The sequence below is a fragment of the Acomys russatus genome, chromosome 30, assembly GCF_903995435.1.
Source record: "Acomys russatus chromosome 30, mAcoRus1.1, whole genome shotgun sequence".
In the NCBI taxonomy this organism is placed as follows: domain Eukaryota; kingdom Metazoa; phylum Chordata; class Mammalia; order Rodentia; family Muridae; genus Acomys; species Acomys russatus.
This window is the reverse complement of record NC_067166.1, coordinates 26,392,066-26,416,712: the sequence shown is the minus strand read 5'-3', so window position 1 is coordinate 26,416,712 and position 24,647 is coordinate 26,392,066. Positions and strand designations below refer to the sequence as shown.

Sequence of the window (24,647 nt, the reverse complement as noted above, 5' to 3'; positions counted from 1 at the left end):
CCATTTTGAGTGGCTAAGCTGGTCAGTATTCTCCTATTCAAATTGTTCCCTAAAAATTAACCAACCGCCTATGGGCTTTGAAAAAGGGTCCTTCCAAGTGTATCACCGGTCTTTACATTATGAATCTTTCAATGTCCAATCTCTTCCCTCTTTTCTAAAAAAAAGGAGCAAGACACTTGATCTTCAACCGTGTGTCTGGGATCTCCAGTGTGGCTCTGAATATTTGTTCCAAATCTCATTAATTACAAAGCTGGTCCCAAGAGGTACAGCTGCAAAGAACACGCTTTGTACTCAAAATAATTTGAACAAGGGCAAAGAGGCATTTTATTTACATGTGTAAACATTAAGAGAAGAGTAGCACATTGATGGCTCAGGTAGTTGCTGAGAGTTTTAATGGTCATTGATTTGATTACTTAAGCTTCAAGGGCACCACATACAGGCACACATGCATATAGAAGTCCAGTATTTCTTGGATGCTAACACTTTTACAGTGGTAACTCTGACATTAATTTGGCAAGTTCTGAACTAAGACCTTTTAACATTTTATTCTCTCTAGATACTAAGACAAAATTGTTCTGAATCCCATATCTTACTGTGCAGATCTGTAATTTAGTTTTTAAATATCAGAAAACATGCCATTTCCCACAGGGCTTTCTAATGTAACAAATTTGGGCAAAAACCAATGACATGGACGAATTACAGCGATAGACATCAAATAATGTCTCCAATTTTCCTTTTTTTTTTTTTTTTTCATCTTTTCTCTTTAGGGCACATCAGGGCAGGCTGCAACTTTGTGGCCTTGTGTTATCAGAACACAACACCTACGGCCATATTTTACCATCCTATTAATGACTCTGTTGGCTTGGAGGTAGAGAGTCAAGTGCACTATAGAGCTAACTGAGTGCCTTATAGGAGGAGTGTCATCAGCAGTATACCAGAACAACCTAAAAGTCTTACGTTAAGCTTGGATTGGCCATCTAAAGCAAGAAACCCTAGTTATACGTAAGAATCATTTGGAAGCTAAAATATATGAGGGCTTGGGTCGCACTCAAGGTTGACTTGGTCATTCTGTAGGCAAGCAAACAAACACAGATAAGAGAATCTCCACACCAGTTTAAGAATAATAGCTCATTGTTTTGTTTTGTTTTCACAGCACAAAGTCCATTTTTGGTTTCAGTGGGAATCTTTCCTTTTTCCAGGTGTAGGAAAAGGGAAAGTTCCTTGTCACACAAAGAAGCACTGCAAAGGGAACGTTACTTGGCAGAGCAATCTTTTTTTTTTTTTTGCAAATGGCCCCCAAATGACCCATCAAGTAGCAGCACACCTTGCCAAGGTTGACTCCATCTTTTTTTTTTTCCCCCTGACAGTAACTGGCGACTACATCCTATCCCATTGGTGGGTGTTTGATTTACCATTTGACACAATTGTCTATGTCTAACTGGTAAGAAGCAGAAGACGGGGAAGGTCAGGAAATGCAGGTCTTTTTGAGGCTAACCACTTTTGGTATAAAAAGCGAAATGTTTCTGACGCAGTTGTGGACCTGAAAGTAGCTCAGCAGTTGCCAGAGGTTTCTTCTTGACAGGACTCAGAGCAATATCATATATGCAGCGAGCGTGCCATGGGTGACAGAACCTTAAGATGGTAAACATTTTCTGGGTTAAAGCTAACAGAAGACAAGTGGATAACAACTCCACAGGGCTAGTAGCAACTTTATATATATCTGAGTATTTTGAGCAAAAAAAAAAATTTTTTTTTGGAAGATTGCTGGCTGGCTCGGTGCCATTTCTTTTCGTTCTTCATCGTCCACGAATGCAATGTTCCAAGCCTCAAATTGCTGCAGGTCATTAGGACTAGAATGGAGAGAACCTGTAGGCCATCTCTCAGCCACCACTGTGGGTCATATGAAAGAGGAAGGGCAGTTTTAGAGTTTGAAATGGCGAATTATTTCTCTTCGGGACTAATCTTGTTAAGCCAATGTCACCTTCTATACTTTATACTGGCTTCTGTGACTGGCTTAATTATTGTCTCTTCTATAGAAATGTATTTTAAACCAGCTCTGACCTTTATTATTATTATTATTATTATTATTATTATTATTATTATTATTATTGTTGTTGTCATGTCTCCTCCTTTTAACAGTTTCTTCTAGTCTTCTTTCTGTCTCTATAGTTTACTTTCCCGCTTCGTTTTCGTTCACACCGTGGAAGTCCGTCCTCTTCCTTTCGCTCCGGTCTTTGATTAATATTCGGTTGCCAAACATGTTGATTCTCTACCTCTTTCCCACTGGCTGCCCTTCCTTAACCTTCTGCGGCTTTATTTCTGTCACCTGCTATCAGAACCCACAAGCTCCTTTTCTCTGCTTCGCATCTATCTCCGCGTCTCCATATGCATTTTTATGATCCCGACTGCTAAATGCTTAGAGATGTGCAGCAGTAGAAAGGTATGCTTCCTCATTTGAATGCTATTTCCTTTTCCCTTAGCATAACCGTTCCTCCTCCTCAATTCATCCTTTTCTGAGGTTTCCCTGTCCTCCCCCTATGGCACCTCTCTCTTCCCCTGTCACCTCCCATTTGAAGCTCATCTCTTCTCTCAACCCGATTTCCACCCTGTCTGATTTTACAGCCAAGGATCTCCGACAAAATAAAGGATGGAGTCTATCAGAAACCAGGTTGCTTGTGTCTTGAGAAACTTTTTGCGCATTCACTGAGATGAGATTAGGGACTTGGATCCAAAAATATTCTCGGGGAGTTTTCAGCTCGGGCACAGCTTCGCACACCTTGAGCTCTGCGGCCTTTTCTGCAGGGCAAGTACAGGGCTGTCTTTCAGGGCCTTCTCTGATTCTTTCCAGTCCAGGGGTCAAACTGAAATGACATCGCCCACCCAAACTATTAAAACAGGCTGAGTGGAGGGGAATGCCTGGGCCCTGTGTCTGCCGCAGATCTGGGGAGAGCATTGGCGAGGAAGGGGCCAAGGCGGTGGGCCACTGCGGTCCCAGGAGCTGGTCGCTTGGCCTCTTTGGGGGCGTGCTCCCCTCTTAAGAAAGGAGGTCGGCACTAGGCAGGGTGCCCCCTTGGGGTTCAGGGCTCGGTCTCAGGGCTGGCGACACCACCACGGCGGGCGCCCCAAGAGGGAGGCGCAATGCCTCCGGGGAGGGGGTGGGGTGGGGAAGAGAAGGAGATTCGCTCAGTCCTTCAGCCACGAAGGTCGAGGGTTCAGAGCGGGCGTCGTCAGCCTGCAGCTGGCCCTCCGAGAGCTGGGCTGGGGCGACACCCTAGAGAGTAGGCATGAGGGTGCCGGCGTGGGGTGTCAGGCCGGGGAGGGGCGGGAGAGGAGGTTGAAGGGGTCCCCTGGGGCTGGGGCCGCGGGTCTCTCCGTGGACTCGCCGGGGCGCCCCGAAGTCTGGGGCCGCCGCGACTCCCGTTCCGCAGTCGCTGCCAGGCACTCCAGGCCGCACTTTCCCCTCCTCCCCGCGCCTTCTCTCCAGTGAGGAGCCGGGCGCGGGCGGCGCGGGGGGCGGGGCGGCGGCGGAGGGAACAGCCAGTTGTTTAAAATCCTTCTAGAGCAGTTTCTAATTCCCCCCTAGCGCCCGGGTTCGGAGGGGGAGGGGGGGAAGGAGAGCGGGAGGGGGGGAGCGCGGCGGAGAGGGAAGGAGGGAGGGAGGGAGGGAGCCGGCTTGGGAGGGAAGGAGGGAGGAGACTGCCGCTCAGGCCGCGCCGCCGCCGCCGCGCGCTCCGGCAGGCCGGAGGGAGGGGAGGCCTGTCAGTCTCTCGCGTTGCCAGGGCGAGGAGGGCGGAGCTCTGGCGTGGGGCGGCCAATGGTGGGGGTGGCTGCGTGGGTCGCCATGGGGACGGGGCTGTTCCCGGGGAGGCTGTGATGGGTTGACAGGTGCGTGACAGTGGGAGCTGCTCTCGGCACAAGCATGTACGGCAAAGGCAAGAGTAACAGCAGCGCCGTCCCGTCCGACAGCCAGGCCCGGGAGAAGTGAGTGTCTCCGCGCCGCAGCCACCTCCGCCTTCGCACGCGCGCACACTCGCGCACGCACTCGCACACTCCGGGAACCGCAGCCACACGGCCGCCCCGCCGGAGGGGGAGCCGGGGGTGGGTTGCAAGGGAGGAGGTGCGGGGCGGGAGCGAGGTGGGTGGGGTGGGGTGGGGGGGAAGACGGCGACGCTCGGTTCGGGGGAGCAGCCGGCCTCTACGGGGAGCCCCCCGGGCCGGTGGCCTCCGGGCAGCGGGCGACGGCAGGGACGCGCGTGGCTGGGGGCGGCGGCGGGGATGGAAACTTGTTTGGGTGGTTGAGGGGAACCACCCGCGGCTTCACCTCCTCGCAAAGTAACTTTGGAGCTGTGATCTCGGACGGCCGGGCCGCCGCGCGCGGCGGGCCGGGGCGTGGGGTGCTGCGGGGTGCGGGGTGCGGGGGTCCGATGGGGCCGCGGCTTGGGGGGCTCCCCGAGCGTGGGGCGAGGAGAGGGCGGCGGGCTGGGCGCGCGGTGGGCGGAAGCGGGGCCCCGTGGGGGCGCGGAGGGCAAGTGCGGGCGTGGGCCGGGCAGGCGGGTACAGGGACGCGGGTCCGTAGGTTCTCCCAGCGCAGGCCCTGAGGGCGGGATGGCCCCCGGGAAGTTTGGGGGTGGGAGCGCCGAGGTCCGGGAAGGAGAAAGTGTGCCGGCCCGCGCGGGGTCGGCGGCGGGAGCTTGGCGCTCCTGCCTCTCGCCGCTCACCGGCTCGCCGGCGGCCCCAGAACTTTTTGAGACTTGCTGCGTCCCCGGGGGCGGTGGCCGCGGGCGCGGAGGGCAGTTCCCGTGGGCCGTGGCGGCCCCGAGAGGAGGCCTGCCCGCGGCGTGGACGCGGCGCGCGGGTCGGAACGGGGGGCTGCAGCAGAGATGCTGGGCGCAAGCCGCCCGGTTGGGTCGTGGGAGATACAGGTGGTCACTTCGGTGGGAGCCCCGGAGGACGCTGGCGAGCTGGGGTGCCACGGTCGCGGCACGCCGCGGAGCTAGCTGGCTTGTTGGCTGCTATTCTTGTGTACTTGTAACGGCGATTTGGTTGTTACTAAAATGAGAGCGAATAATGACTGTGACACTGAGGAGGAACCCTCCCTCCTTTTTTTTTTTTCTTTCCTGTGTGCAGATGTTCAGACTGAATCCCTCTAGCCGGGTCTGCACTGAGGGTCGAGCTTATCCTTGAACACACTGACTTATTGAGAGGGCAGAGGCTGGGGGAAAGCGAGAGTATTTCCCAGAGGTACTTTGGATTCCTTGCATACAAAAATAGCTTCGTAAATAAAAATCTAATGTGTAGGCTACCGAGTTTCCCTCCTTGCTTTAGGCTGTTAGTGTTCCCCTTGAAAGTTTTTTGTGCCCTAGGGAGGGGAACATTTTCTAATCTGCATGTTGGCAGCAACACACATACACACAATTCCCATAGGGTTTAGAGGTGGCAGGCCTTGATGTAGGAAAACAAAACAAAACAAAAACAACAAAATTAATGGAGAGATGCTATTGGTCCCCCCACCCCCACTCCTGATATTTTTAAGATCTTGCTGTGACAAGAAATATATAAAACATAGTGTTTATTGCCTGCTTAAGAAACTGTAGTTACTGGACTTGGAGTTTAAAATACTAGTTTGTGCTTATGAGTCATTTGGCTGTAATATCTGATGTAAACATCTGAAGGGGGATGCTTTAATGGTTATAAAATACCTGGACTTCACATTATGGGGAACGAAGAAATTGTAATATATTAAAAACAGAATCTTATTGGGGCTTGACTGAATTTGGTATTAAAGTAATTTAGGTTTTAGCCTGACTCCCAGAAATGGCTGACATTCAGCTGAGTCAATTCTATGGTCTCATTACTTAAAAAAGAAAAACCAAACCAAACCAAAACCAAAAAAAAAAACAAAAATAAAATTGATTTTCAGTGCCGAGACAACAAGGAGGTTGGACTTGGCATGTTTTGGTCCTTTCTAGCTCTTAATTCTTTGATTCTATCAGAAAAACAAGTCACTGCCACTTTTACTCTTAGATTTGCCAAACTGAGAACACCAAGTAAAACCAACTCTTAGGAGCCAAGTAGTGAGGGCTCTGCTAGATGGTGCTGTTTGGTTTAAATATATTTCTTCCATTTACTACAGTTGGCAGGAGGGATTCTTAGCTGGCTTTGCCTTATGGTCTAGACAGGTAGAGGCCACTTTTGGAGAAGTGACAGTGGCTGTTCTGGGTTCATTCCTAGCAAATCTTAAGACAAACATTGAAGCCCACCCTATTTTTACAGAATCATGGTCATTTGAGTGGTAGAGTTGGTCTGATCACTGTTGTCTCTGTTGACTGGAATGGGTGTACTCATTGCAGAAGATAGGAAACTCTGAAGTTGCCGTTAAAGATGTGGCAGCAGATTTTTGTTTTTAATTTTTAAGGTGGCAGATTTTAAGAGGCAGCTGAGGGTTGAAGAAATCCCTAATAAGCGATTTAAGACTGTTTCAGTATTTAAAAAAAAAAAAATCACAATTTATATTTCAGTACTAAATACAAGTGTATTTTTTTTTTTTATAAATCTACTCTGCAAAATGAGCCGTGAGCGTCATAGCTTTATAATCAAGAGTGTGAATCCTCATAGAGCTTCATAATGGATGGCTGACAAGCGCCTATCTGCATGAAATCTTGGCTTTCTCGCAGCAAGAGATCACTATATAGAGTACCTGAAATTAACTTGCCGCTTGCACAGTTTCTAAAATACTGTTTTGTAGTTCTGAGCATAGAAATTGGCTAGGGTCAGATTAATTGTGTATTTCGTTGTTTTACAAAGCAAACAGGTCAAGCCTACTCAAAGGTTTGTAGTGGGTTTAGTTACAGAGAGCACTTCAGCAACCCTGGAGGAAGGGGCATGTTTGCAAAGACATTTTAATTCTGATCCTGTTAGATAATTGACACTGGCTTTAGTACTTTCCTTATCACATTGATCAAATTGGTAATTAAATAATTGTGTAATTAGTTGTTTATATTTAGCTTTCCCTGTAATGCTTGTTTCTTTAGAATGGGGAACAGTACTTGTTATTTCTTCTCTTAAGCTTTTTTTATTTTTATTTTTTATTGGTGCTGTAATACTGGAAGCACCCAGGACTCTGTTGATGAGTGTGTCAGACTCAAAGGGAGCTTCCCAACGTGCAGAGTTTTCACTGTAAGGACACACAGGTTGAGTTCTATTTTTATTTATATCTAGTTTTATTTAAAAAAAAAAAAACAATCCCTAAACAAGAATACAGCAGAGATAACTCTTGTTTTTTTTTTTTTTTTTTTTTTTTTGCCATCTCTATGTTGAGACTGGCGTGTTTATTTTCCCTTTATTCATGTTTCTTGTTCTCCCAATAATCCTGATAGGCAGCTTTTCCCTCCTCCATGAAAGTAACAAACGTCTGATTAAGGAACTACCCAGGGACAAGATAGTAGGAAGGAGGGAAGCTGTGTGGAACAAAGGTTGCCCCAACTTTGGCACTTGTCCTTGAGACTGAAAGACACACTTTGGTGACCGGTTTACCTTCCCTGTCTCGGGTAGGGTGTCACCGATTGAGGGGACAGAATTACATAATCAGATACAAGATTTGGTCAGCTATGCTTGACTTCCCTGTGCTTGAAGCTCTCCATGTTGGCAGGTTGTGGTGTGGGCGAGGCACAGGCAGCTTAGAGAAGGAAGCAGGAGTCCAAAATCAAGAAGAATCCTTATCTCTTTAGACTTTCCAGAAATTTTGTTGGATCACTGACAATATTACATTAAATAGAATAGTTGTGAGCAGTTTCTGTATAAAATATGTTTAACTTGAAGCCACACTACCAAGGAAGTCATGGTGAGCCTATGCATACGGATGCTTTGATACTTTTTTTTTTTTTTTTTTTTTTGAGGTAAGGTCTCCTGTAGTCCAAACTAGCTTCAAACTCCCTATGAAGCAAGGATGACCTTGAACTTTTCACCCCCCCCCGCCTCCACCTCACTACTGGAATTATAGGTGTGTACTACCACACCCATTTTTATGTGATGCCAGGCAGGCGCTCTACCAACTGAGCTACGTTCTCAGCTTCTCATTATTTAGCTTATGTTATGATCCTGAAAGAAGAATTTGCTAGGAGCTGAAGATGGCCAGGAGGGACACATAGCAAACAGTGACATTTATCAGGTAGTTATTAAACATAGAAATTAAGCTACAACATGGGACATTGAAAAGCAACTTTGGTGTTTTGACATCGGTTCACATAGTTGAAAATTCTGAAATCAAATTGACTGTATGCTCCTTTAAGTGGCTGCACCCTGAAAAACACTTAGATGTTATGAGGAGTAGTTTTTAGGGGTTAGTATCTACTCTGTCACCTTGTTCTTCTCTTTGATCATTAAAATATTCCTACCAAGCAGAATTACAGTCTTCCTTTCCTTTTTCTTTCTTTCTTCCTTCTTTTTCTTTTTTGAAGGAAATAAGGCAGATGAAGTAATACAGATCTCCTTAGAAACTTGTTTGATGAACAGGTGACACAATTTAAGATTTCTAGTTTATCTTTTGGGGAGGGAGGTGCTCTTCCCTGGTAACCTCCCAGCCCACAGGGTTTCTAAGGCCAATGAGAGATCTGTGCTGGGAACTCTCCTCCCAACTTCCAGTACATTTCCTCTAAAATACCGAGAAATTTGGATCTGAAATGTCATTTTAGCTGTGAGATTAATGTATTTTATTTTAGGAAAAGAATATTGCCCCCGCCACCCCAGTCTATACAGGAATGAATCTAAAGAAAGAAACGGAGATGGCCAGTTATAGCAACTTACCATGTAGCCCTGGCTGGCCTGGAGCTTCCTATGTAGACAAGGCTAACCTCCAGCACACAGACATCCACCTGCCTCAGCTTTCTAAGTGCTGGGATTACAGGCATGCACTACCAAGTAACAGCCCTGGTTGTCCTGGATTCGCTTTGTAGAACAGGCTGGCCTGGAAATCACAGAGATATATTGTAATTTTTAAAAATAGTATTATAAATACTATATATTTTAAGAGCCATCAAAAAATATAGAAGGTCTACTTTTTTTTTTTATACTTTCAAGGCCACTTTGCTCATAAAAACAATCCCCGATGAAGAGGAAGATCATTCACTTTGAGTCTGTAGCAGCGCACCAAATGGGGCTTCTAACTCCAGTTGCTGCTAGGAAACAGAATTGTATTGTTTAAAATCAGACCATGCTCTGCCGCAAGGACTGGATGCCCAGGTGGAGGCTGACCTTTCACCCCTGTAGTTTACAGGTGAAGAAGCATGGTGATCATAACCATAAGTTAGTGTTGGGACGTAGGGTGAGGTCCCAGCTTACAGCTTTCCAACTCTGAGGATACCATGAGGCACACGTGCGCCTACAACTGTGCTTCGGCCCGTCGTTCGTGGCCTTGTTCTCTACTGCTGTACGTGATTGCTTTGATGGCACTGTGAGAAAGACAGTAGTTACGTGAGCGCTTGTGACATTGTTAATCCTTGGTCAACATATGTTAAAAATTTAAATTCATCAAGAACACATTTTTTAAAAAATGGACTTATGACAACTTTGGAATAATATGTATGCTTAAATTTTGAAGATTATTTTGAATAAAGATTAATTGAAAACATTCTCATTTTAAGAGTGCTTATTAGATTTTGTATGTATTTTATGTGCACAACAGCTGTTTATCCAAGACATTGTTTAAGTTAGTGGGTGACAGAGAGCTACTTGACTGCTACACTGAAAGCACACACATACTAAAATGGTGGCACACTGCGGGGTCCCAGCAGAAGCTGTGCTTGCCCTCCCAAACTGTTAGTGTTGCACATTGCGTGACAGGGTCACAGAAACAAAAAGAGAGTTGTTTTTTTTTTTTCATGGAGCTTTTAGATTCAGTGTTGGCCATGATGGATGAGTGGTGGGTTTTGTCAGAGTATGTTAATGGCTAAAGGATCCCCAATAGTGGAGATATTCATGTTTTCAGATAATTATAACAGCAGACGTTTATCGGAACCAGCTTAGGGGGGCCTAATGCAGTGGTATATCACCTGTCTGTTGTGTATTTAATCTTTCTAGTCCATCACCTTTTAAAAGAGAAACATCAGTTGATACTGTTTTCTGGTAACATTCATATTTTACTTTAAGAACTCTGATTGTATTTCATTCAGGAACCCTACCAGCCAATGAGGAGCCACCATTACGTTTTTACATCATGCTTGCGTTACATTGAGCTTGAACCAATGATCTGGCAAAACCTTATTTTTATATTTTGTATTAACTTTATGTTATATGCATGATATAAAAGAGTTCAGCATTGTCTAAGCTAGAAACTGAAGCACAGAACTTTGTTATTCGTCTTCCTGTTTTTTAAGCGTTTTTGTAGTTGTAGCTATTGAAGAGCATAGTTTTAATTACTAATACAGTTTTAATTTTAATTTATTGTAAAACCAAGCCACATCAAAATACCAATGAGGTGTTTGTGATGGAAGGCAAGAATAAAATGTGAAAGTTAGAAGAGTTGGTCCCAAAGCAGGCTAGCGCCCGAGACCAATGGTCACTTTTGTAAATGACCTGATGTGTGCCTGTTCTTTCTAGTTTACCAACTTCAAATCTGAGATCCAAAAAGCCAAAGGCTGCTGTGTGAATGGCCCAAATCTAGGTGGAGGAATTACCCTATAAGTTGTTACATAAAAACTAAAGCGATTGCCAGGCCACAGAGGAAGAAGGTACAGGCAGTCCAGATGAGACTTGATAGGCTGAGGTCAGATGTCAGGGGAGGAGTCCCTTTCTGAGATCTAGGGGAAGGGGGAGGGGAGATAAAGGAGGGACCAGAAGGTGACAAGGGAGGGGCCTACAATCAGGATGTAAAGTGAACAAAATAAGTAAATAGTAAATAAATAAATAAAACTAGAGACACTGAAAACAATTAAAGTGATCTCGTTCTGCAAACTTGCAACTACAGACTGTGTGCAGCTTTGTCATAGACGCTCACTGCTTAATAGTAACAAAATCAGCAAGGCTCTGACTTGATCATTTCATTTAACCTTTTGGAAATCCACAGACTGTAGGTCTGCTCTACCCCTAGTGATACAATGAAACTTAAGAGTTTGCAATGTTTTTGCCTCTAAGTATCAAAACAGGGCATAGCAAATGGCTTAGTTAATCTGTTTTAAAAATCCATCAGTATCCCACAGCATCTGAAGGAGTAATTCAAAGTTGATGGAGTAATTCAAGAACAGGACAGCTCAGCACCAGCCTCTCTGACATCCCTGCAGTGTTGCCCATGCTGCAGGTGCCTGGCAATACTTCTTGTAAAAAATCAAAGGCAGGAGAAGGTAAGGTTTCTCAGTCGGGAAGGAAACCTGTCCTGAACTGTGAGGTCTCCTGTGTTGTCTTTATTAAACAACGTATCACTTCCCTCGGACCAATTGCTGATACAGATGATAGTCTTCCCATAACTGCCTTAAAAACAGCCCCAGTTCCCTCCCTGACCTGTAAACATCCCACTCTGCTCCCTTAGACACAGCAGCAAGAACTGTGAGGCTGAGGTAGACGGTACCGTGACGTTTGCTCCTGTGGAATGGTAAAGTTTATTGGGGTAATGCCTACTAATAAGTAAATAAACAAATGCACTAGGCAAGTTTTGGACAGTTATTTTGGCCATAAAAGTAGTACAACACGGGGATGTGAGAGAATGGCCGGGGAGCTGTATTAGATTGGGTGCCACAGAGGAGGGTTCCTGGAGAAGTGACTGAGTAGTTGATACTGATACTGATACAGTCAAGGCAGGAGGATTTCAGGCAGTCCTGAACTACCACTAAGGGGATGTCTCTGCACAATTGTTCAAGGACATGCAAAGTGTGAGTGAAGGTAGGGGTTAAAAAGTGTACTCAAGCCGGGCGTGGTGGCACACGCCTATAATCCCAGCACTCCGGAGACAGAGGCAGGTGGATCGCTGTGAGTTCGAGGCCAGCGTGGTCTACAAAGCGGGTCCAGGACGGCCAAGGCTACACAGAGAAACCCTGTCTCGAAAAACCAAAAAAGTGTACTCAGCTGGGTTTTGTTTTGTTTTGTTTTGGGTGTTTTTGTTTTTGTTTTTGAGAAGGGTTTCTCTGTGTAGTCTTGACTGTCTTGGGCTTTGTAGACCAGGCTGGCCTGGAACTTAACAGAGATAAGCCTGCCTCTCTCGGCTTCCACGAGGCACCACCATGTCCTGCTGTTTTTTGTTTGTTTGTTTGTTTTTTGTTTTTGTTTTTTGTGAGGAACTGGGATGTGAATACAGTTGGTGTACGGTCTTCCTAGGTAGTAAAGGCAGAGGTCTCTAATCTCCCAAGCCCTAAGGGTGTGCATACTTGTTCCAGGGAAAATAGTTAAGCTTTTACAATGATGTTGCCTCCTCTAGAGAGGAAGAGCTGAGGTTAGGGTTGGGGAAAGAGCCGGGTCCATGAAGCCCTTGCTGTGCAAACCTGAGGACCCGAGGTGAGTGCCCAGTACTCGTGTAAAAAAGCTGGATATGGTGTGTCCCATATGTGACCTCAGTACTGGGAGGCTGAGACAGCCGTATCATTGGTTTCTCGGACCAGTCACCTGAACGTGGTGAGTAAGCTATAGGCCAGTGAGCAACCCTGCCTCAAAAAACAAGGTGGACTGCGCTCTTTGAGGAAGGGCACTGAGTTTGTCCTCTGGCTGCCACTGATCCCCTACACACACACACACACACACACACACACACACACACACACACACACACACAAACAGGTTAGTGAACACTCAGGGCTGTTGGGTTAACAACAGATGGCACAATTGGTACGGTCACGTCTCCTGACCTTCCAGATAAGGTTGGTTGATTTTCTAACAACCCTCACTGGCCATTTTTGTTTTAAAATTAATTATATGTGTTCTGTTTAGTTTGATGTCTCATTTCTCTTTTATATTGGACATTATATGAGGACAGGATGGCTTATTCACCAATGTATTCCACTGTTTACGTAGCACACTGTTTGGATTTATTATATTTGTGGCATAAATAAATTAGAGATGCAATCAATTTCAAATATGTATTCCACCAGTGTGTCACTATATCTAGCTCATATTCTCCCCACATTTTCAGCAGTTAAATTACCAGTATGGCCTAATAATGTTTATTATCAAGCCTATAATTATTATTACGGTAGTATTTTCTATCCCGCTAGCAATCAATCCAGACACAGACACTTATATTTTAAAATAGCCTTAGTTAACCTGGGGCAGGGCAGATGTTAATCCCCTAAACTACTTCCCATAGTGGCAGGTATGGGATACCTGCCCCAAACCCATGTCATCTGCTTCTAATAATTTCTACCTCCCATCCATAATCCCACAGACTTGCTCATCTGGGCCAAGTCTCCATCCATGCTGGCCATGTGCTTCTCCTCCACTTAACCCATGATGGTGCAACCTTCTCTCTCTCCTCTGGTCTCTCTTTTTCCCAAGAATCTCTTTGTCTCCCCAGTCCTGGGAACCTTAGCCACACCTATCTCATTTGCCCTGCCCAGGTGTGATGGCCATTGATTAATTAGCATCAAAATACATTAGACTAATAGTTTGGTACTAGAATTATATAATTTCAAAGGATTAAAAAAATATATAGGTAAAGAGTAGTTTTTCTTAGAATTTTAAAGCTGGGGACATTACCTACATATAATGAATATATGTGCCTATTTTCATAGAAAATTTGACATAATCTGTGTAATAAAAATCAATAATATAAGTAAAATTGTGTTTTATATTTCTCAAGTATCTTGACATACTTTGTTTAACTCTATTGATTGTCATGATTTGTAAATGAAAATTAATTTAGCTAGGATAAAACAAGTAGTATGTGGCAGAGCTAGGCCATACTTAAAAATATTTTTAAAAAATATATAATTTTAGTTTTTAACTAGCGTTTAACCTGAGCCATAATTTGAATGTTTTGCTTCCAGGTTGTTGGTTTTCCTTCCATTAGAAGTTAGCTGCCCCCTTGAATGGGAGGGGGTGAGCGGAGGATTAACTATCACTATGATTCAATAGAGAATCATATAGGTCACGAGTTTAGCAGCACTTTGGTTAAGAGAAAAATATATTGTTAAAGTATGTTAAACACAATTTACAAAATTATGTAATTCAAAAGGTGTCATGCCATGAATAAAACAAACAAATCTGATTTAGTTTTTTATTTTAAAAATAAATTTTGCCTACGCTGTATTTTGATCATCTTATTTTCACCCCCTACCTCCTCCAGATCTTCCCTACCCCCCTACACACCCAGTTTCATGTTCTGTCCCTCACAGACCATTTTACAACAAAAACTGTGCCGAGCTAAACAAATAAGCAAAAACCAGTGAGACCAAAAAATACAAAACCACTCTTAGGCACTGGGCTTGCCCTGTGGTGTGGTTCAAATATACCCAGTGACACGGTATTGGAGAAAACCGACTTTTCCCTTCACCAGTGGGAATCAGTTCCGAATAGCTTCTTGGTTAGGGGTGGGACTTGGCGTCACTTCCCTTCCTGTCACTTGAACTTGTGCGTGCTGTCACAGTCTCTGAGTTTATATGTGTATCGGTCGTGTGTGTGGAAGATGTTGTTTCCTCAGTGCTACCTATCACCTCTGGCTCTTTTTTTTTTTTTCCTGCATCCTCTTCTGCATAGATCCTTGAGTCTTGAGGGGAGGAGTTTGATAAAGACACCCCACTGAGTGCTGACTACTCCAGAGACTCTCATGTTCTGCACGCTGCCCCATTGTGGGTTTCTGTGTTAACTACCATGTACCACTAGAGGAAGCTTCTCTGTGAGGCCTGACTGGTACACTGATCTATGGGTATAGCAGTACGTCATTTATTCATATCACATCTCAATTGTTATCCCATCTCTTGTATTTTCCCATTCCTCCCTCCCTCTCATTATCGCCTTACTCCCCTCCCCTGTGACTGTGACTGAGGGGAGCCTCCTCTCCCTGTATATATGTTCATAGGGTATCAAGTCTCTTCTTGGTAGCCTGCTATCTTATTGCCGTTTCTTTAGGAGAATAATATTAGTTGTTCCCACAGGCCTATGGCCTATATAGTCAATTAAAAAAAAAAAACACTTCAACAGTATTATATATAGGCTCCTTCTCTTGGAATGGGTCTTAAACTCAATCAGAAGGTGGTAGGTTACTTCTATACCATTTTTGCCACTATTGCATCAGCGTATGGTTGGTAGCTGGGTGATGTTGATGACTACTTTTCCCAGCCGGTGGCATGCAAGTACCTCCTGGCACCATGGATGCTCGTCAGTTGGGATGAAGCCTCTAGTTGAGCCCCAGCTCAGTTTGGTGTCTTGAGCACCAGGGTAAAAGCTGAAACTTTGGTAAATAGCCTGTGGTATTTGAGGAGTATCTACGGAAACTCACAAATCTGATTTTTACATGCTGTTCTTCCATAAATGGGTCAATGGATGTGGGGTTCAGGCTAGTTTTGACCTTCTTGTATGTTTTTGTCTTCTGAGATAGAGCATTGCCATATGGTTCAGGTTAGACTTGAACTAGTGTTTTTCCTGCTTAAGTGTCTCAAATTCAGGAACCCATTCATTTTCCTGTTGTTTGGAAAGTTAAATAGAGGTAGACAAAGGGAAGTTCTTCTCTCTCCACTTCGTCCTATGTTAGCTTTTTAAGAGGAATGAAGATCAACAGTGTGCCAAGGTTGCCTGGCCCTTTGCAGTTAGGCACAGAGTCAGGTGGTAGGAGTGTGTGGTGGAGAAGTTTTGTCTTGGGTTGGAAAGGAAATAGTGGATGAGGAAGGCTTGGGGATTAGGTATAACTTTTAAGGCACACACAAAGGTAACTCTTTGTCCAGTAGGCTTCACCTCCTAAAGTTTCCAGAAACACTGGGAAGAGTGCCACCAGCTGCTGACCAAGTGTTCAACACATGAGCCTGTGGAAACATCTCACAATCAAAATATAACCTGTACCCCTCTCTCTAAGAAAGGAAGGGAAAGTCTTTCACTGTAAATGACACTCTCTTTTACTGTGGTATGTAATGGTATATGGTATATACAAAGCTGCCATTTTAACTAGTTTTTGGGTGTGCAGTTCAGTGTCATTAATCACCTACACGTCGCTGTGCAGTCACCTCCTCACTTCCAGGACTTTCTTATCTTCTCAAGCTGAAACTATAGCCATGAACTGGTAAATTCCCACTAAGCTGCCATTTGCGGCTTAACAACCTGGATCTGAATACTTACACAAGAGGAAAATACGTATTAGGACCTCAGGCTGCACTTTTTGTGTAAGAAGTGACAAGTTAGCTGTTAAAAGTCACTTTACTTGGTAAACCGCAGAGTCAGAAATAAATAAGAGATATAATAGCTAGAAAAATCTGCAATTATGAGTTTCCTTTATCTGTTGTCCCAATGAGCATATGGCCTGTTGATTTTGCTTGCTTGTTTGTTTGTTTTTGAACAAGGGCTTCTGGGAAGTTCCATGTGGTCCAGAAGTACTATAACCATATAATGCCTGTTACCAGCCACTTCTCTGGAAATGACTACTGGGAAAAAAAAAAATTCTTTCATTGTTTTTTCATTATATTGTATTTGCTATTATATCATCATATACTAGATTAAAATTATGAGATGACTGCACTATACCAGAGTATTTAAAGCCAGGACTATTAATAGGAAGCCAGCTTCCTATTAATAAATAGGATAAATATTTAAACTTAGTGATTAATATTATTCTTTCATTTAAAATCATCATGGAAAAATTTGTATGAGGTATCTGTCCTAAAATACCCATTGCACATAAGTATATGCATAAGATTTAGTACACAGTTCACTTTGGGAAAAGCTTGCTAATTCAGTTTGAGTTTAGATTGTATTGAGTAAGGCGAGTTGGACTTCAGGGCCAGAAAGATGATACAGGCAAGTTTTTCCTGAGGCATTAAAAGATGTTGATGGGGTTCTTTAGCGTGGCGCTATCACTGCTAAGAGAACTGACAATATAGCAAGTGCTGTAATGGTGACACCAGCTGATAGGGTTAGGGTTAGGTCCCTGGCAGGATGCATTCTTCAAAGAGACATTGAAAAGTGTTTAATGAAGATGTGAGTGAGCTAACCCAGACTCAGAAAGACACACATGGTATGTACTCACTTATAAGTGGAATTTAGCCACATAGTACAAGATAAACACACTGCAGTGCACAGACCCAAGGAAGATAAGTAACAAGGAGGATCAAGGGGAGGATGCTTAACTCTCACTCAGAATAGACAGCAGAAGTGGTTGAAGAGAGGGAGCAAGGTAGGAGAGGGAGCACAGGCAGAGGTGAGGGTTGGGATCAGATCTTGGGGCATGGGTAGGGGCCAGGCAGGAGGACAGAGGGCCTGCAAAGAGAAGAAAAACTGCAGGCAGAGGCATCTCTGTGACAAGCTGGAGACCTACAACAGAGTAGGCTTCTGGGAGGATATGACGGGGACCCTAGCTGAGACTCCTAGTAGCTGGGGCCATGGAGTCCGAAGGGGACGCCCTCTAACTAGCCGAGACCCCTCGTGGAGGGAGGAGAACACCAACCCATCAACAACAACCTGGACCCAAAATTTACCGTGCCTGAAAGATACATAAGGATGAAGATAGAGCAGATAGAGCAGAGACTGAGGGAATGTCCAACCAATGCCTGGCCCAACCCAAGACCCACTCCATGGGAGAGAGCCGAATGCTGGCACTATTAACTATACTCTTGCTGCGCTTGCAGACAGGAGCCTAGCAGAGTTGTCCCTGACAGGCTCCACCCAACACTGGTTTGAAACATGCTGAGAGTCACAGTCAAACATTAGTCGAAGCATAGGGAGTCTTGTGGAAAAGTGGGGAGGGAGGAGGGAAAAAGGACCTAGGGGTGACAGAAGTTCCTCAAGAAGACCAACAGAGCCAACTAACCAGGGCCCAAGGGGGCTTGTGGCGTCTGAAGCACCAACCAAGGACAAGGAATAGACTAGACCTAGGCCCCCAACACAGATGTAGCTGACAGGGAGCTCAGGCTTCCTGTGGGTCCTTTAGTAAGGGGAGCAAGAGGTGGGGTGGGGCTGTCCCTGACCTGGACTCTGTTGCCAGCTTTTTGATCACTTTGCCCTGGTGGGGACTGCCTTGCCAGGCCACAGGGTAAGAGAGCATGCACAGTCCCGATGTGACTTGATGAGCTGGGGTGGCTGGGTAGGGGAGGTTCCCTTTTTTGAGGAAGAGGGGAGGGGGTAGGGAAGAGGGAGGGCGGGTGCAGCTGGGAGGAGAGGAGGGAGGGGGCAGGGCGATGGACATAATGTAAAGTGGATAAATAAATAAATTAAGAAAAAAAAAAAAAAGAAGATATATGCAGAATTAGCACCTAGGAAGGGGAGCGCCCAGTCTGAAGGATCAGTGGGAACAGGAGCCAGCATCTGGTTTTGGAAAAGGCCAGCCTCCTGGCGCTGTGGGCTGTGGTACAAAAGGGCCCACGGCCACTGTCAAGCCCTCGGCTAAGCAGAGCTAGAGGCCCAGCAGGGAGGAGCCTTCCTTCTACTGCTGCTGCTGCTCATCTCTGGAGCCAGAGGTCAAGGGCTTTGGTGACATGTAGTCCTTACAGATAAGCCTCCCAGGACTGTGGAAGGGTGGGAACTTGAGGGCCATCTGAGGAGACTTGGGAAGCAGCTAGCACAATATTTAGTCTTTATTATGTCTTTAACTTGAAACAAAACTTTCAGGTTTGTGTGTGTGTGTGTGTGTGTGTGTGTGTGTGTGTGTGTGTGTAAAACAATCTTAAGGAAATAGAGGTTAAATAGTCAAATTTACCAAAATAGCATTTAAAATTAGCTTAAAAATGTCTGAGTATATATTTTTAATGCATTTTATGAGATGGGGATTATAATAATCTTGCTTTCTATTATATATTCCTTTATCCACTTTAAAAAAAAGTGCATTGTCTGTTTCGTGTCAGCCTCTGTCAGTTGGTTTAGTCATCTCTGGCCACAGTGGCCTTATTCTTTAGAGCGGCTCGCTGTCAGCAGTCACCGTCTTGCTAGCAAGTGCTGTACTGTGTAGGCAGAAGGCTCCAGGAGAGGTCTGAGGAAAGCTGCTGTGTTCTAGAGGGCAGGGATAGCCTAGCTGCAGGAGAAGATTCTAGAGAAAGAAGCATACCCCCAGGCATGACGGCATTAAAGAGAACCACTCTACAGTCTGTGCTAGGGCCCCATGCGCCCTAAATCCTATGGAAGCTCAAGTCTTCTATGTGATAGGGTTACTGTCTCCATGTAGTGTCCCCACAATCTCTCAGGTACCTTTCAGTCCTCTCTAGATTATGTAATTATCTAGTGCAACGTGAATAATATGTAGGTAGTTGTATTGTTTCTGGAGTACAGACAAAAGAAGTTCATCCGGACGCCGTGTCTCTGAGTATTGCGGAGCGAGGCTGCACTGTGAGCATAGGAGGGCCGGCTGTGTTTGCTACACCACTGTATAGTGAGTGTGGTGAGATGTACTGCAGAGTGTGCAAGGTAAGTTAAACTGTTTGGTTGCACCCTTGAGTGACAGCTTGATCTATGAGATGAGGAATCTTAAGCACAAAAGTTACATCATGAGATGCATTTCAGAATACTTTTGAAAGAAATATAGAGGCCTGGGTAAGGGGACGGCTGTCTTAGTAAACTTTTGTAATAGGTGAGCTGCTGTAACAATACAATTTTATGTGGTTATCTTTTTTTTTTTTTTTTTTTCGCCTGGTAAAGGAAAAGTTTCAAGGTATAGAATGTACTGGACTCAAGGTCCTCACTGTTAAGGTAGGACTTTTAAAATGACTATTCTATTTCAATCACAGACACTGAGGAAATACAGGAAGAAGAATGGGAAGGCGTTAAGGAGGGAGATGTTCAGACTGAGATGCCATTCATTCCTAGAGATGGAGCAGCTTGGGTGAGATTGGATGTGTAGGACGTTGAATTCAGAGGGTAAATCTAGGCTAAAGATACTGGAATCGAGAAGGGAGGGGCGGAGGCGTTATATTCAGAAGCATGAAGTACTTGTGCTGCGAGCATCGCTCCAGGCCTTCTGACAGTTGGTTTCATATGGCTGATGAAGGAAACCAAGGCTTTAGTAAGCTTAGCAGACTCCTAAGCCACACAGTCTGAGCTCGACTCCATGGCCAGGGTTAGCTTATTCACTTAATAACTTCACAGAGGTATGGGATTCAAACAGAAATATGCTTTTATTTGTACTGCATAACTTGATAGAGTTTTACCAAGTAAACATACAAGTGTGACCAAATACTTACACGAAGAAACAGACTCGCCAGCGTCATGTATGCTTCTATCCTGCCTGACTTCGACCAGTGCACCTTAGTTACGGACCTGCTCTAGGGCCCGAGCTTCCTTCTGCTGTGTATCTTGTGTATCGTTTGAAGGCATAAGGCGGGAGGCAAATGCTTTCTTGGGAATGTGGAAGGAGGCAGTGAGGAAACTGAAGATGAGCCTTGGGCAATATTTAAAAGGCAGATAGAAAGAGAGATTGAGATTTAGACTGAAAAAGATCAGCAAATAGAAATGAGGGGCCCTCATAAGGCATGTCAAGAAAGGGGAGTTTCCAGAAGGGAGGCACGGGCTAACTTTGCCAGACCTACAAGAGAGAGTAAAATGTTGAATAGGACTGGATTTCAAAATTAGGATTCCTCCTGTGACCTGAGTGAGAAAAGCTCCAATGGAGTAAGCTCAAGTGTGCAGGGTGTTTTCTCTTTTGCACAGAATCTCACTATGTAGATGTAGCCCTGGCCTGCCAGGAGCACACGAAGGTCTAGCTGCCATTGCCTCTGCCTCCTGAGTGCTGAGACTAAAATAGGCCGTATAACCGTGCCTGGCCAGCAGTAGTGTGGTGGGGAGTGGAGCAAAGGCAAAGCAAAGGAGATGGCTGATGTGGAAAGCCTTTCCTTGAGAAAGAACAAGCAGAAAGAAACTACAAGGAGATAAGGATTGGTTTTTACCTGATACATTTTCCAGATGGGAAGTTTTGGTTGGTTCTGTCACAGTGTGAAGAGGTTTTGTTAATTGCCATGGTCTAATTTTTGCACTTTAAGTTTTATTACAGAATGGTAATAATGGGTCGCTGTAGGGAGTGGGAAGGAAGCCAGTAAGTAAGCATTGAAGGTGACTGTGTATAAATTTTTAAAATGAATTTTAGGAAGGGTTACATTGTTAGCTTTTTGTCAATTGATTTTTAAAAGCTTTCTGAATCTTAGATTAAAGGGATGATTTCTAAGAGATAATTGCGAAATGATTGTGGTGTAGTTAAGAAAACTAAATTAAGTCAGGCGTGGTGGCGCACGCCAGTAATCCCAGCACTCTGAGAGGCAGAAGCAGGCGGATCTCTGTGAGTTCCAGGCCAGCCTGGTGTATAAAGTGAGTCCAGGACAGCCAAGCCTATATAGAAAAACCCTGTCTCAAATAAATCAAACCAACAAAACAAACAAACAAACAAAAACTCTAAATGAGTAATTGCTTGCTGTGCCTACCAGTCAGTAGGCTATAAGTTTATAAACCAAACACATTATGGACAAAATAGAGCTTAAAAAATACAGGTAAGGAAAATTATTGTATTACCGTTTTCTCCAAGATTAAAACATTCTGTACTGCATCAAGTTCCCTAGGCAAGAAGGTAAACAGTTTAAAATAGCTTCAGGAAGTCCCTGAAACAGAGCAGATTTACTAGGCCTCTCCTTGCCAGAGTAAGCAATAAAAACTGAGCTGCCAAGAAGAATCTGAGACCAGACCAACTGCATGGAAGAAATTTAGGTCAGTGTTGGAGGGGAGCTCACTCTCCAGTCTGTAGAGCTGTCTGCAGGCTGTGTGGTATATTCCAGGTTCCCGGCTTTTGTGAGCTGCCATCTATCCTGAGGTGGGCCGTGGTGACGCGGCTGTCTTTGAGTCAGTTCTGCTCCTGTAAGTAATCTCTGTAATATTCATTGGCTCACCCAGTTGTACTTTGGTATTATCCACACTTTGGTCTCTTGTGGATTCTCTGAGGTGAGTAGATGTCTGTGTTGCTTCTCCCCATCAACAAAGATGAAGAATGTAAAAATAGCCATATGACCTTTCAGAATTTTTTTTTTTAATATCCACACATACCTGGGAATTTTGAAGTTTTTAATGAAAACCAAACCAAAAACAGGACAACTCAAAAGCCACTTGAATAAAATCCACCCTTTGTTTTATTATTTACTTCTTTTACTATCAGGTGACACGATTTGATTGATACAAATGATTGTGTGCATGCGGTAAGGCTGGAGAAGTAAGCACTCACAGAAAGGGCCAAAAGACGAAGCAGCCGTGACATAGCATGTGTGCTTGGGCGCTGGATTGCAGTGTTCTTCAAGTGTCATGTGTATCGTACGTAGGTGTACGGTCTTCTCGCTGTTTCTTGCGTCAGTCAGAACACACAGCCAGAGAGAGGCATAATGGGGCGAGAAAAGAGAGGACCGTGACAAAGAAATGAAAACCTTCATAAAACCATGAAGCCCAGAAGAGCCCACTTTTATTTCATTATTGTATACAGCACTGGGAAGAGACCCTAGGGCCTTCTACCTGGTGGGCAATTACTCTACCACCGAGCTACACCCTCTTGTCCAAGAGCCAGTGTCTTTGAATCTGCGCCAGCTTTTCTTCAACACATCGTTTAACAAAGGTGTATTTTAAGGCTGGTTTTGGTAGTGCACATGAAGTGGACAGTACTCAGGAGGTGGAGGCTGGATCGGGATTTCAAGAACAGCCTTGATTGCATGTTTCCAGGTCAGCCTGGACTACAGGAAACCTTGTTGCTGCAATGCCCTGCCCCCCGCCCCCCCAAAAAAAGTCAAGTAAAACAAAAGTGTGTTTGAGAGAGGGGAAGAAGGTAAGAAAAGTGAATAGACAAGATTATCACAGGCCAGGAACAGATGGGAAAAGTCTGAGGGACAAAGATGACAGACAATAACATCTGTGTACATTGGTCATTTTCCAAGTTCCCAATAAATACCTCCCTCAAAAGCAAAAGTTAAAAAAAGGTGTAAATTCTGTCATCTATCCACTCATTAAATATTTCTTTGGGGTCTTGCTGTTTGCCAGGCACTATACAAGGCAGTGGGGATCCAGCAGCGACAAGGCCAACTTTGCTAGAGAAGGGAACAGGGTGCTGGGCACAGGGAACAGTTTGTGCTTGGGAGACAGCCAGAGCTGAGAGCCCGATCCTGTCAAGAAACAGAAAGTTCAGTGGCGCTGTGGCAAGTGTCGCAGGGAGGGGCCGTGGGAAGGGCAGGAGAGGGTTCAGGAGGAGCCACAGCCTGTTCTGGAAAGCCTGGGGTTGGTTCAGAGTTCCCCCAAGGCTGGTGGGGCCCACTCTGAAGTTCTTAAGTAGGCACTGACCCAGGGTTTACGATTCACCACCCTGAAAGCAGGAAACCTGTAACCTGAGGTGTTAAACACAAGCAGTGTTATCTAGTGGTGGTGTAACACAGATGGATTGGCAAATGCGTTGGAAACAAATGCATGTGTGGAGGGCACAGAAAGTTAGTTTATTCATTGTGTGTTTTCTGCTATGCTAAAGCTACCTTGTGGTCAGTAGTGATGTTTATACAATGTGTTGTGAATTTAACTGGTAAGGTCTTGCTTACTAAGATCTATTTTACTGTTTGAAAATATATTTGAATTAAAAATGTAAGGTATAAGTTAGAAAAGGTTCTGTGTCATTAAAGTACAGAAAATACACTTAAGCCATCCCATGACTGATTAGAGGTTTGAAATGCAGCCGGGACTATTGGGGCTGTCTTTTTATATTGTTATAAAATATAATAAATGCAGTTGCATCAGTGTCTTTAATATAATGTGTACTGTCCAGCAGGACACAAAGCTTATACTCACTGCTATTAGAAACAAAATACACATGTAGTTTTCTTTAATAACTTAGCATGCTTATATTCACTTAAAATCAACTAAATGTGGACAGATCAATTAGATTTTTTTTTTCCTTTGAATAAGATAGTGTGTTTGTTTGAGAAACCTTCCTCAGAGGACAATGATTTTTGTATCTTTTGTAAATCAGTTATTGACAGGAGAGGCAACAGTGCCACTCTCTGTGCACTGTTGAAGTAGAGGAAAATATTTCCACTCAAGTTCCCGAGGCTTTCTAAGTCATTTCCTTTGCAGAGTAGGAGGGAGCTTCTCTGTGTTGTGCGTCTTCCCATGATTTTGACTCTCCATTTCATAATGAAATGTATGAACTGTTTCTGAATCATAGTGGCCCACTGTCATGTGGAATAGACCTGAGAGAGAGGTTTCTGTCAAACTGTAAGCTAACACCACGGGGAAGAACATCACAGTCTCTGTCCGCCAGCCCTTTAAGACAATCAGTGTTTGTTTGTTGTTATGTTGTGTATTCTAAGTTTTCCTTGGCTATTGCAGTATAGAGAAGCAGCACAGCATATTAAACATTGGCCTGTTTTTGTTTTTGTTTTTGTTTTTGTTTTTTTTTGGTTTTTCGAGACAGGGTTTCTCTGTGTAGCCTTGGCCATCCTGGACTCACTTTGTAGACCAGGCTGGCCTCGAACTCACAGCGATCCGCCTGCCTCTGCCTCCCGAGTGCTGGGATTAAAGGCATGCGCCACCATGCCCGG

General features: G+C 44.6%; 1 protein-coding gene across 4 annotated transcripts in view; it reads left to right on the top strand.

Moving 5' to 3' along the window:
- The first annotated feature begins 3,817 nt into the window (after positions 1–3,817).
- Ssbp2 (single stranded DNA binding protein 2) overlaps positions 3,818–24,647 on the top strand; it is a 249,109-nt gene continuing 228,279 nt past the window's right edge. For 3 of the 4 annotated variants that reach the window (XM_051172516.1, XM_051172515.1, XM_051172513.1), the window contains exon 1: positions 3,818–3,981. In XM_051172516.1, coding sequence (XP_051028473.1) covers positions 3,920–3,981 — 62 coding nt within the window. In that variant the 5' untranslated portion in view covers positions 3,818–3,919. The remainder of the gene's footprint in view (positions 3,982–24,647) is intronic. The other variant, XM_051172514.1, reaches the window with a different exon arrangement.